This window comes from Schistocerca serialis, chromosome 1 (assembly GCF_023864345.2).
Source record: "Schistocerca serialis cubense isolate TAMUIC-IGC-003099 chromosome 1, iqSchSeri2.2, whole genome shotgun sequence".
Taxonomy (NCBI): domain Eukaryota; kingdom Metazoa; phylum Arthropoda; class Insecta; order Orthoptera; family Acrididae; genus Schistocerca; species Schistocerca serialis.
This window is the reverse complement of record NC_064638.1, coordinates 1,254,747,504-1,254,760,794: the sequence shown is the minus strand read 5'-3', so window position 1 is coordinate 1,254,760,794 and position 13,291 is coordinate 1,254,747,504. Positions and strand designations below refer to the sequence as shown.

The window sequence follows — 13,291 nt, the reverse complement described above, 5'->3', positions numbered from 1 at the left end:
AGATGGAAACCCAGTTCTAAGCAAAGAAGGGAAAGCAGAAAGGTGGAAGGAGTATATAGAGGGTCTATACAAGGGCGATGTATTTGAGGACAATATTATGGAAATGGAAGAGGATGTAGAGGAAGATGAAATGGGAGATACGATATTGCGTGAAGAGTTTGACAGAGCACTGAAAGACCTGAGTCGAAACAAGGCCCCGGGAGTAGATAACATTCCATTAGAACTATTGAAGGCCTTGGGTGAGCCAGTCCTGACAAAACTCTACCATCTGGTGAGCAAGATGTATGAGACAGGCGAAATGCCCCCAGACTTCAAGAAGAATATAATAATTCCAATCCCAAAGAAAGCAGGTGTTGACAGATGTGAAAATTACCGAACCATCAGTTTAATAAATCACGTCTGCAAAATACTAACGCGAATTCTTTACAGACGAATGGAAAAACTAGTAGAAGCAGACCTCGGGGAAGATCAGTTTGGATTCCGTAGAAATGTTGGAACACGTGAGGCAATACTGACCCTACGACTTATCTTGGAAGCTAGATTAAGGAAAGGCAAACGTACGTTTCTAGCATTTGTAGACTTAGAGAAATCTTTTGACAATGTTGACTGGAAAACTCTATTTCAAATTCTAAAGGTGGCAGGGGTAAAATACAGGGAGCGAAAGGCTATTTACAATTTGTACAGAAACCAAATGGCAGTTATAAGAGTTGAGGGGCATGAAAGGGAAGCAGTGGTTGGGAAGGGAGTGAGAAAGGATTGTAGCCTCTTCCCGATGTTATTCAATCTGTATATTGAGCAAGCAGTGAAGGCAACAAAAGAAAAATTCGGAGTAGGTATTTAAATCTATGGAGAAGAAATAAAAACCTTGAGGTTCGCCGATGACATTGTAATTCTGTCCCAGACAGCAAAGGATTTGGAAGAGCAGTTGAACGGAATGGACAGTGTCTTGAAAGGAGGGTATAAGATGAACATCAACAAAAGAAAAACGAGGATAATGGAATGTAGTCGAATTTAGTCGGGTGATGCCGAGGGAATTAGATTAGGAAATGAGACACTTAAAGTAGTAAAGGAGTTTTGCTATTTGGGGAGTAAAATAACTGATGATGGTCGAAGTAGAGAGGATATAAAATGTAGACTGGCAATGGCAAGGAAAGCGTTTCTGAAGAAGAGAAATTTGTTAACAGCGAGCATAGATTTAAGTGTCAGGATGTCGTTTCTGAAAGTATTTGTATGTAGTGTAGCCATGTATGGAAGTGAAACATGGACGATAAATAGTTTGGAAAGGAAGAGAATAGAAGCTTTCGAAATGTGGTGCTGCAGAAGAGTGCTGAAGATTAGATGGGTAGATCACGTAACTAATGAGGAGGTATTGAATAGGATTGGGGAGAGGAGAAGTTTGTGGCACAACTTGACTAGAAGAAGGGATCGATTGGTAGAACATGTTCTGAGGCATCAAGTGATCACCAATTTAGCATTGGAGGGCAACGTGGAGGGTAAAAATCGTAGAGGGAGACCAAGGGATGAATACACCAAGCAGATTCAGAAGGATGTAGGTTGCAGTAGGTACTGGGAGATGAAGAAGCTTGCACAGGATAGAGTAGCGTGGAGAGCTGCATCAAACCAGTCTCAGGACTGAAGACCACAACAACACCAACAACCGATCGCGCGTGAAAGATCCCTACGTAAAGAATTGAAAACTGTACAAGTCACACCAGTACCCAAGAATGGAAATAGGAGTAATTCACTGAATTACAGACCCATATCGCTAACGTCAACTTGCAGTAGGATTTTGGAACATATATTGTGCACGAACATAATGCGTTATATCGAAGAAAACGGTTCTTTGGCAAACGGCCAAACGTATTCAGAAAATATCGATCTTGTGAAACACTACTAACTGTTTATTCTAACGAAGTAATTAATGCTGTTGACAGGGAACGTCAAATTGATTCCATATTTTTAGATTTCCTGAAGGCTTTCGACACCGTACCTCACAGGGACTTCCACCAATATTGCGTGTCTATGGACTATCGTCTCATATGTGCAACTGGATTTGTGATTTCCTGTCAGTTAATGAAACTGTTTTTATATGGTTCGTAGTAAATGACGGAAAGTCTTTTAATAAAACAGAAGTAATATCTGGCGTTCCCCAAGAAAATGTTATAGACCCTCGGCTGCTCCGGATCTACATAAACGATTCACGAGGCAATATGAGTAGAGTCGTAGGTTTTTTGCACATGATGATGTCATTTAACGTCTTGTAAAGTCATCAGATGATGAAAAATAACTGCAAAATGATTTAGACAAGATATCTATGTGGTTCGAAAAGTTGCAATTGACTATAAATAATGAAAAGTATGAAGTCATCCACAAGAGTACCAAAACAAATGCCGGCCGCTGTGGCCGAGTGGTTCTAGGCGCTTTAGTCCGGAACCAGGCGGCTGCTACGGTCGCAGGTTCGAATACTGCCTCGCGCATGGATGTGTGTGATGTCCTTAGGTTAGTTAGGTTTAAGTAGTTCTAAGTTCTATGGGACTGATGACCTCAGATGTCAAGTCCCATAGTGCTCAGAGCCATTTGAACCATTTTGAACCAAAACGAATCATCTGAATTTTGGTTACGCGATAAATTACACAAATCTAAAGGCTGTAAATTCAACTGAATACTTAGGGCTACAATTACGAATAAATTAATTTCAAACGGTCACATAGATAATGTTGTGGGTGAAGCAAACCAAAAACTAAGATTAATTGGCAGAACACTCGGAAAACGTAACAGGTCTACTAAAAGGACTGCCTACACTACGCTTACGCGTCCTGTTCCAGAGTATTGCTATGCGATGTGGTATCCGCATCAGATAGGGCTAACGAAGGGCACTGAAACAGTTCGAACAGAAGCAGGGGAGTGAGCGCAACTGATATGATACGTTAATCGGCGTGGTACTCATTAAAACAAAGGCGTTTTTCGTTGGGCAGGATCTTATCATAAAATTTCGGTTACCTGCTTTCTCCTAAGAGTATGAAAATATTTTTTTGGCGCCCACTTACATAGGGAGGAATTATCATCATAATAAAATAGGAGAAATCAGAGATGCACTGAAAGATTTAAGTGCTTGTTTTTCTCGCTCGCTCTTCTAGGGTGGAACAGTAAAGAAATAGCCTCAACGTGATTTGATGAACTCTCTGTCAGGCACTTAATTGTGGACTGTAGAGTATTCATGTAGAAATACATTTAGATTACTAGATTTAAACTCGTGAGATTTCTGGCTGCCGGGGTACCTGAGGACAATGGTAATCAACGGAACACTAAAATACGTCGGATGTTGAAGATGAGCATAGCGCGGGTGGTAGCCAACATTCGACCTGAGATGTTTCGAGCAGTAGTAGAGCTGTCTTTAGTGGTTTGACAAGCTTTATCCGAATACAATTGAAAAGTATGATTTTGCGGTTTGGACATCCACAGCTTAGATACATGATAGAAATGTTTTAAAATTTCTCTAAAAACAGTTAAAATCTTCTAAAATTTTTTTTGGTGGCCGTATTAGCTGTTAATAGCTCATTTATTACAGTATTCTATAATAAGCGATCTACCAACAGCTAATGCGGCTATCAACTTTTCTAGAACAGTTTAATAGTTTCATTGAAATTTTTTAAAAATATTCCTACAATGGAAAAGGAGAGGAGTAAGGTCAACACCAGTTTTAATCTGAAACAGCTCTGAAATATAGTGCATGGATTTTGTAGTATATTTTTCCTTTTTAGTTTAAACATCTTTATTTTTTTCCTCAGTTTCTTGTCATCTGTGATGAAATGACTGCAAAAATCGAGCTCCATTTGTTTGAAAATATCCTACTGGTTACAAGATGGTGCTGCAGTTATTCAGTGAAATGAGTATTGAGATTTACATAATGTCATTAGGATAGTAGGCGAGCCTCTTTCATTTTAAGTGTTTTTTATCAAGTCATGATAATTACAGAAAAGATCACATAACCGGCTAACCGGCTTTGGCACCTATTTCCACGACAGATGTGAAATATTCACAAAAATGTTTCATGAAAAACATAACTATTTCCTATAGCATTTGACCAAACATTTTTGTGAATATTCCATGTCTATCGACGGTAGTACCATGCCAAAACTGGCAATGTGACTGTTTACAATACACGAATTAACGATCGTGAGTTAATATCTTTTTACCTTAATTATGAAATGTCGTTGAATCTCCAAAATTAATTAAAATGTTCACATCTGAGTAGCGGTAATGCCCGCGTTAATTGTAATTAAATATGTTCTAACACTGCGACTAAAAACATTTTGGAATGTCAGTCACCGAGTAGACACACGTATCAGTATTGTATGAGCGCAGCTGTGTTTAAAAGAAAGAGCTGCGCCGTCGGAGTTGTAACAGTTAAGTGAATGTTAGCCAGTGTATTTTTGTTGTAGGTATTATTCGAGCAGAGTGTGAGTTCAGCATCAGAGCACAGTGCAAGGAGCAGTAATTAAACGGAAAAGTATGGTTGCAATAGAAGAATTAACTGAACAGCAGACATTTATTCAAGTTATTGTAAATAGTCTCCTGCTCAAGGGTAAGTTGCAGGCACAGTACAATGCATTCCGTATGCGTGAAAGTTACAGAATTCATATTGTATCTTGCAGTGGGTGACTTCCGTTTGCGTGTCGTACTCCTCTCTGAGGCATTGTTTGAATAATGTTATTTTTCATGCTTGCAGAATTCTTACTTAATGGCCCACTGTACAGCTACACGTTTCGTACACAGAAGAAGAGGTTAGAAACTGGTTTACGAATGCATTGCTTAGGAGTACTTAGTTATTCACATGTTGCATGTATCACAGTTGCAATCTCTCGCTATCATGTGGACAAATAAGTTCCACAGTTGTAGTATACTTTCTTTAAAAAAAATACAGAAACGTGCTGACCATTTATATGATTGCCTTAAGTAACTTCTTTTTCCTTCCATACAATGGTTTATGCTTAACTATGTTCAACATCTATCTCTTTCTCTATCAAACACACACACACACACACACACACACACACACACACACACACAGAGAGAGAGAGAGAGAGAGAGAGAGAGAGAGAGAGAGAGAGAGGGTAAGTATAAAATAAAGCCACAAGCTTCAAACCGTTTTTTTTTTTTTGGGGAAGGGAAAGGTCATAGAACTCAATAATTTCTTTTCTGGGGCTGCATGAAATGCAATAATATAGTGAAGAACAATGTAGTGATTAAAATAAACACTCCAATGATAAGCGTGCTGCATTTAATGAGAGTACCTGCAGAGATTTTGGAATTGGTGCATTGTCCTTGAGCCAGGAGAACCTTATGGGCAGATCACCTGAAGACACGGCACAGCTGACCTGGGCTCTTGCCCCTTCCTGCAGATCGGTTGGGAAGATGAATGGCGCAACCACAGGCGGACCTGCAAGAAGAAGGCATTAGACAAATAAAGGCAGCTGGCTGCACTTACGAGTGCTGTCCAAGGTTATGTTAATTGGCGGATCACCTACCATAGTACATACGAACCGCTTGTCTAAGCTTTTTCCCGTGGGACATATTCCGCTCAGATGTACTTGTAGTTCTACCATTTGGATTTTCAAGGTGAAGACGCGAGGTCCAACAACAGTTAAAGTAATCTAAAGTCTCTGATAACTTGATAAACCTAACTTGCGAAGTGGATGATGATGACTATGATGGTGAATTTGGGTAATGTGCTTAATTCATTAGACAAAAAATTGCAGGCAACTGGTATACTTTGTGATCTGTCAAAGGCACTTGACTGTGTAAATCGCAATATCCTTTTAAGTAAATTAGAATATTACAGTGTAACAGGAAATGCTGCAAAATGGTTCAAATCTTATATCTCTGGCAGGAAACAAAGGGTGTTATTAGGAAAGAGACATGCATCAAGCTATAAGGCATGATCCAACTGGGAACTAATTACATGTGGGGTCCCACAAGGTTACATTTTAGGGCCCTTACTTTTTCTTGTGTATATCAATGACCTTTCATCAGTAACATTACCAGAAACCAAGTTCGTTTTGTTTGCCGGTGATACAAACATTGCAGTAAATAGCAAATCAAGTTTAGTGTTAGAAAGGTCAGCTAAGAAAATATTTGCGGACATTAATCACAGGTTCCTAGCCAATTCTTTGTCACTAAACTTTGGAAAAGCACACTACATGCAGTTCAGAATTTGTAAGGGGTGTCCCACGAGTATATGCGTAACATACAATGACAAGCAGATAGAAGAAGTGGACACTGTTAAATTCTTGGGATTACAGCTTGATAATAAATTCAACTTGGAGGAGCACACCACAGAACTGCTGAAGCGTCTTAACAAATCTCCATTTGCAATGCGAATTGTGTCAGACACAGGGGATATAAAAATGAAAAAGCTGGCATACTATGCTTACTTTCATTCCACAATGTCATTTGTGATTATTTTTTGGGGCAATTCATCAAGCCAAGCTAAAGTTTTCCGGGCACAAAAACGTGCAGTAAGAGTTATATGTGGTGTGAACTCAAGAACATCCTGCAGAAGCCTGTTTAGGGAGCTAGGGATACTAACTACTGCTTCCCAATATATTTATTCCTTAATGAAATTTGTCATTAAAAATATATCATTTTATCAAACCAACAGCTCAATTCATGGAATCAATACTAGAAATAAGACTAATCTTCACAAGGATTTAAATTCACTTAGTCTTGTACAAAAAGGTGTGCGTTATTCAGGAACACACATTTTCAATAACTTGCCAGCAGTCATAACAAGTTTAACAAACAATGAAATTCAGTTTAAGAGAAGCCTAAAGGATTTATTGGTGGCCAACTCCTTCTACTCCATTGATGAATTTCTCAGTAGAAGCAACTGATTTGTATGTGTATATATAAGCACAATGTAACTTCTGCACAATTTCAGTGCAGTAATGTGTTCATTGTAAATAAGTGTGTGTGCGTGTGTGTGTGTTTGTGTTTGTGTGTGTGTGTGTGTGTAAGTACAATCTAACTTCTGAACCAGTTCAGTGCAGCAATGTGTTCATTGTAAATAAGTATTTAGTAGTTGTATTACACGTTTATTACCTTATAAATAAATAAAAATCTTTTTTATTTTAAATTCAGTGCATTAGTATTTGTAAAATGATTCTTTCGTACAGCGTTCATTAAAATATGACCATGCCACTTGGGACCTGTGGAATGGTCCATTAGCTTATTTGTTTGACTCGTAAATATTTGTCATGTATTGTTGTTTTTCTGACATGTTCTACATCCTGGAGGACCTCCTCACTACGGATCAATTGGAATGAAAGTAAATCTAATCTAATCTAAAACCCAAATTCAGTGAAAAATTGACCGTCATTTGATATGCACTGTGGGATGTTTGGACGCGCCGTCCAGTGTTCAGGGGGGAGCGGTACTCACGCGTGACGGCCAGCAGCAGCTCCCCGCGGACGAGCTTGCCCGCGGCGCCCCGCACCTTGCAGACGTAGGCACCCGCGTCGGCCGCCGGGTCGACGCGCAGGATCCGCAGCGCGGCGCCACCGTCGCGCAGCTCGTGGCGCAGGCCGGCCGACATGGGGGTTCCCCGGCGCTCCCACGAGACCTCCGCCACGGGGTAGCCGGCGTACGGGCAGCGCAGCAGCGCCGCCCCGCCGGCCACGGCGCGCACCGCCTGCGGCAGCTGGCGCAAGTACGGCGGGCCTGCCGGCAGTCAGGCGCACGTGACGTCAGCTCAACAGTGCCGCTCACCTACCAGCTGTGCGACTGCCGTGTTGCAAATAATGTTTTCATTTGGATCGAAACGTATTCCAGAAAGGCTTCACCATCGTCAGTGCATTCTTATAACTGAAACTATGGCAAAAATAAGAAAACGTACTGTGAAATACAACGGCTTTTGAGACAGTGTATTTATACGAGGGTCACTACAAAAGAAATGCACACAACTTTTTTTTGTTTTAAATCCATCTTTTATTCTACATGTTTGAAAGTATTACAGTGTGTAGATACATCATTTAGGAACAATATTTTCATTTCTCCACATAATTTTCACCCCTCTCAACTGTCTTACGCCATCTTGGAACCAGCGCCTGTATACCAGCACGGTTAAACTCTGGACCAACCTGTTGGAGCCACTGTTTGGCTGTGTGCACAAGGGAGTCATCATCTTCAAACCTTGTTCCACAAAGAGAGTCTTTCAGTTTCCCAAAGAGATGATAGTCACATGGGGCCAGGTCGGGACTGTAAGGCGGGTGTTTCATTGTTGTCCATCCGAGTTTTGTGATCGCTTCCATGGTTTTGTGACTGACATGTGGCCGTGCATTGTCGTGCAACAGCAAAACATCCTGCTTTTGCCTGTCGAGCTTGAAGTTTCTTCAGTGTCGTCACATATGCGTCAGAATTTATGGTGGTTCCACTTGGCATGTTGTCCACAAGCAAGACACCTTCGGAATCGAAAAACACTGTAGCCATAAATTTTCCAACAGAAGGTGTGGTTTTGAACTTTTTTTCTTGGGTGAATTTGCATGATGCCACTCCACTGATTGCCTCTTCATCTCTGGTGAAAAATGATGGAGCCATGTTTCATCACCTGTCACAATTCTTCCAAGAAATTCATCTCCTCCATTCTCGTACTGTTCCAAAAGTTCTCTGCATACCGTTTTTCTTGTTTCTTTGTGAGCCACTGTCAACATCCTGGGAACCCACCTGGCACGAACCTTTTTTAACACCAACACTTTCAGTATTCTGCAAACACTTCCTTCCCCTATCCCACCGTAGCGTGACAATTCGTTCACTGTGATGCGTGTGTCAGCAGTCACCAATTCGTTAACTCTCTTAACTCTCTGCACATTGTCTGGAGTGTGTGCAGTACGAGGCCTGCCGCTGCGAGGACAATCCTCAATATTGCCGTGCCCGCTTTCATCACGTAACCTGCTTGCCCACCGACTAACTGTACTGCGATCGACAGCAACATCTCCATACACCTTTTTCAACCTCTTGTGGATGTTTCCCACTGTCTCGTTTTCACAGCACAGGAATTCTATGACCGCACGTTGCTTCTGACGAACGGAGGAATTCTATGACCGCACGTTGCTTCTGACGAACGTGAAGTGTAGCAGCCATCTTGAAGGCACACTGTGACGGCGCCACTCACGGGAACAGGTTGAACTTAAGTTTGAAAACAAGCAGGAAGGATGTATCTACACACTGTAAAACTTTCACACATGCAGAATGAAAACTGTATTTTTACAAAAATAGTGTGCTTTTCTTTTGGAGTGACCCTCATACAAAGTACTAAAAATTATTTGATTTATTGACACAGTCTGTTAACTAAGAGCGTGATCGCCTCTGCACACAGACGTTAAAATACAGGGTGGACATAAAGTTCGGGAACACTGTCAATTATTTATTGGATAATAACTAAATATTGTACAGATGTCATACATATTACATTTTGAAGACAAACTCTGGAACTTTTTTTACAAACATTCGAAATGCGAACCATGAGTGAATCGGCAGACGTCAATACGGTAATAGAATTCTTGCCATACCCATCCTAGTATGGCATCGTCGATTGTGGCTGTCGCTTCCTGTATTCTCTCCCGGAGCACAGCGACATCACGTGGTAGAGGCGGTACATACATCTGATCTTTAATGTGTCCCCTCACAAAAATGTCACACGGAGTGAGATTTGGTGATCGGCGAGGCCAATTACGTGGAACAGCTGTCACCTTCTCTAGCACGGCCGATCCATCGCCATGTTTGCGACTAGCGCTGACTTTCGGCAAATTACCAAACTACGCTGTGGTGGTATACATTAAAAAAAACTTTCATGGTTTCTCTTCAAAATGACATATCTGTACGCTGTTTGGTTCTTGTGCAATACATAACTGAATGTGTTCCCCGACTTTATGTACACCCTGTATAATATCGCCTTAATTCTTTCACAGCCCATTAGATGGAGCCTTTGTCCTTCACGCAATGTCCATGAAGCATTAGTTTACTTTGAATTCTTGACTGAGATACGCAAGAAGAGACATGAGTGCAGCTTACGCGTCGCGTTTTCAGGCTGTTTTTTTCTGTAGCGACTCCGGATGTCCGAAGATGAGTCATATCTCGGCGTCTAAATATGTGGAGAACTCAAAGTCATTTGTACAAAAGTGGGTAACACGATATAAAAGCACTCCGTCTTCAGGCCACAAGTGGCCCATCGGGACCATCCGACTGCCGTGTCATCCTCAGCTGCGGATAGGAGGGGCGTGTGGTCAGCACACCGCTCTCCCGGTCGGTATGAGGGTTTTCTTTGACCGGAGCCGCTACTATTCGGTCGAGTAGCTCCTCAATTGGCATCACGAGACTCAGTGCACCCCGAAAAATGGAAACAGCGCATGGCGGCCCGAATTGTCACCCATCCAAGTGCGGGCCACGCCCGACAGCGCTTAACTTCGATGATCTGACGGGAACCGGTGTACCCACTGCGGCAAGGCCGTTGCCCAACACGATAAAAACTGGTTAAACAAGTGGATGATTTTGGAGAGCGTGGCTCAATCGGCAAAGTGACTCCAAAAGCGGAAAAAAATCTTTTCGTGAAAACCATTCTTAACATTATGTCAAGCGCAGGCAAAATTCACTTTGAAACAGCTGTCAAGGCAAATTCGACGCGTTTGAAGGTCTCTTCCACATGAACCCGCGGAGAATTTAGTTTCAAGCATGCCTAGGAGATGCCAAGCAATTAATGGCGCTGCAGCGACTGGACGTATTATTAATTACAGTTGCATTTTTATTTTTTTCTTATTTGGTGTATGTATATGTTTTAGTCTGTCGGCAAATATATTTTTTTGTTGAGAACGAAGTCTTCCGCGACGGCACTTTTGTACAAAACACTCTTGGACTTCTTGATGCGTCAATTCACTGTTAAACTTCGAACTTTCTACCATTTCTTTTCACCGTCCTCGCCAGGAGCAACTGACCGTGAGAACTGTTGCCCTGGTGAACTTTTAGATGTTGTGGTACAACGAAACTCAGTGTAGAACAAGCCGACGCACACTGACTTATATCTTAGCACCCAGAGTTTTCACCGTCCAGTCCAGAAGGTAGCAGCCTTAAATACACTAGTACACAGAGAAAAAACCGTTTCTGACGAGGATCATTTGGATCCCGAAATTAATTATGTAAAGTATGTGTTCCTAAAAAACGACTGTGGGTCACCTGATATGAACTCTGCGTTCTCCAAGAAAAGGATTCGTGAAAATGTTCAACATTGGCGAGGTGAACCCCCGACTGCCGTCCTTCCTTTCTGCCACGCTATCTCCAGCAAAGTAGGCTCATTTCTGGGAAAATGAGGTATCAGATATATTTTTCGATCTCATAAGAAGATATGGTTCAAATGGCTCTGAGCACTATGGGACTTAACTTCTAAGGTCATCAGTCCCCTAGAACTTAGAACTACTTAAACCTAACTAACCTAAGGACATCACACACATCCATCCCCGAGGCAGGATTCGAACCTGCGACTGTAGCGCCTTTAACCGCTTGGCCACCCCGGCTGGCTCATAAGAAGATAAAGGAGAAGCTACGCCCTGTTAAGTCTCCGCCTCAGGATCCCTTGTCAGTGGGGAAGAAATACCCTGATCAGTTCATCCGCACCGTTACCGACGCTGCGCAGGACATCAACGACATATTAAGAGGCCGGCCGCGGTGGCCGTGCGGTTCTAGGCGCTCCAGTCCGGAGCCGCGCTGCTGCTACGGTCGCAGGTTCGAATCCTGCCTCGGGCATGGGTGTGTGTGTGATGTCCCTAGGTTAGTTAGGTTTAAGCAGTTCTAAGTTCTAGGGGACTGATGACTACAGCAGTTGAGTCCCATAGTGCTCAGAGCCATTTGACATATTAAGAACCGAGACGTGGAGAAAACAGCAGTTGCTGAGCGCAGCCTCACAAACAAGTGGCAAGCAAACTGTTTGACGATAGGAAAGATCTGTTGCAGGGTCCTAAATACTGGGACCCTTTAGTTAAAGAGGCTGTAGAAATAAGAATGTGTGAGAAATCCTTCAACTGTGACAGCGGATATAATCTTAGCGGTGCATGGGAACGAGCCCTGGACGCAGAGAGGAGCCGGAGATATTCGTTACAATGTTTATGCTACGGCGGCGGCGGTGGCGCCACCAGCGCAGACGTTGACACCATCTGCGACAACATTACGTATTTACCGACCAATCAGAAGCCGTCTATGGGATATATAAAGCCAGTTGACGCGGCATGAACTCCGAAATGTCTTATACCACATTTTTTACTGATTAACCCGACAACGATCTTAACTTAAAGACTGTACTATGCCATAGAAGAGATATTCACTTTCCTTACTCATACAAATTATATTATACGGGTTGAACCAGAACTCCACCGACAAACTTTCGGATGTTCTTCACGGATACTTTCTGGTTATTTTTGTGTAAGGGACCCACGGTGTCTGTCGGCTCGTAACAGAGTAATAACGTAGTGATGACTTATTCAGTCTGTTACATTTGTTTCTGAGAAAACATCTTCACAACGGTGAAAAATCGCGAAAACGTACGTGACTTTGTACAGCTGATGTGGTTGGTGACGCTATAGGGGCCGCCCAGCTCTGCGCCGCTATGGTCGCAGGTTCGAATCTTGCCTCGAGCATGGATGTGTGTGATGTCCTTAGGTTAGATAGGTTTAAGTAGTTCTAAGTTCTAGGGGATTGATGTCCTCAGACGTTAAGTCCCTTAGTGCTCAGAGCCTTTTGAACCATTTGAACCATCTCCCACTGCATTCAGTGAACCCATAAGTGAGGTGTGTGGTGTCACCGCCAGACACCACACTTGCTAAGTGGTAGCCTTTAAATCGGCCGCGGTCCGTTAGTATACGTCGGACCCGCGTGTCGCCACTGTCAGTGATTGCAGACCGAGCGCCACCACACGGCAGGTCTAGAGAGACTTACTAGCACTCGCCCCAGTTGTACAGCCGACTTTGCTAGGAAAGGTTCATTGACAATTACGCTCTCATTTGCCGAGACGATAGTTAGCATAGCCTTCAGTTACGTCATTTGCTACGACCTAGCAAGGCGCCATAGCATTTGATAATTAATATTGTGAAGCTTGTACAGTAACGAGAGATGTTCTCCAATTGTGGATTAAAGTTAAGTATTCCAAGAACTACGTTCTTTTCTTTATAGGATAATTACTTTACCTTGTTCCAGACCTCACGCCAATCTGCGTGAGCTAAACGCGTGCCTTTCGGCTACCTCCGAGTGGCTT

The 13,291-nt window shown here is 42.5% G+C and overlaps 1 protein-coding gene across 1 annotated transcript in view; it reads right to left on the bottom strand.

The window, feature by feature from the left end:
• LOC126456748 (Down syndrome cell adhesion molecule-like protein Dscam2) overlaps window positions 1–13,291 on the bottom strand; it is a 660,038-nt gene that overhangs the window by 271,712 nt on the left and 375,035 nt on the right. Inside the window, exons 10-11 of the mRNA XM_050092498.1 lie at window positions 7,441–7,719; window positions 5,295–5,440 (exon numbers count right to left, since the gene is read on the bottom strand). Of these exons, the coding sequence (XP_049948455.1) occupies window positions 5,295–5,440; window positions 7,441–7,719 (425 nt within the window). The remainder of the gene's footprint in view (window positions 1–5,294; window positions 5,441–7,440; window positions 7,720–13,291) is intronic.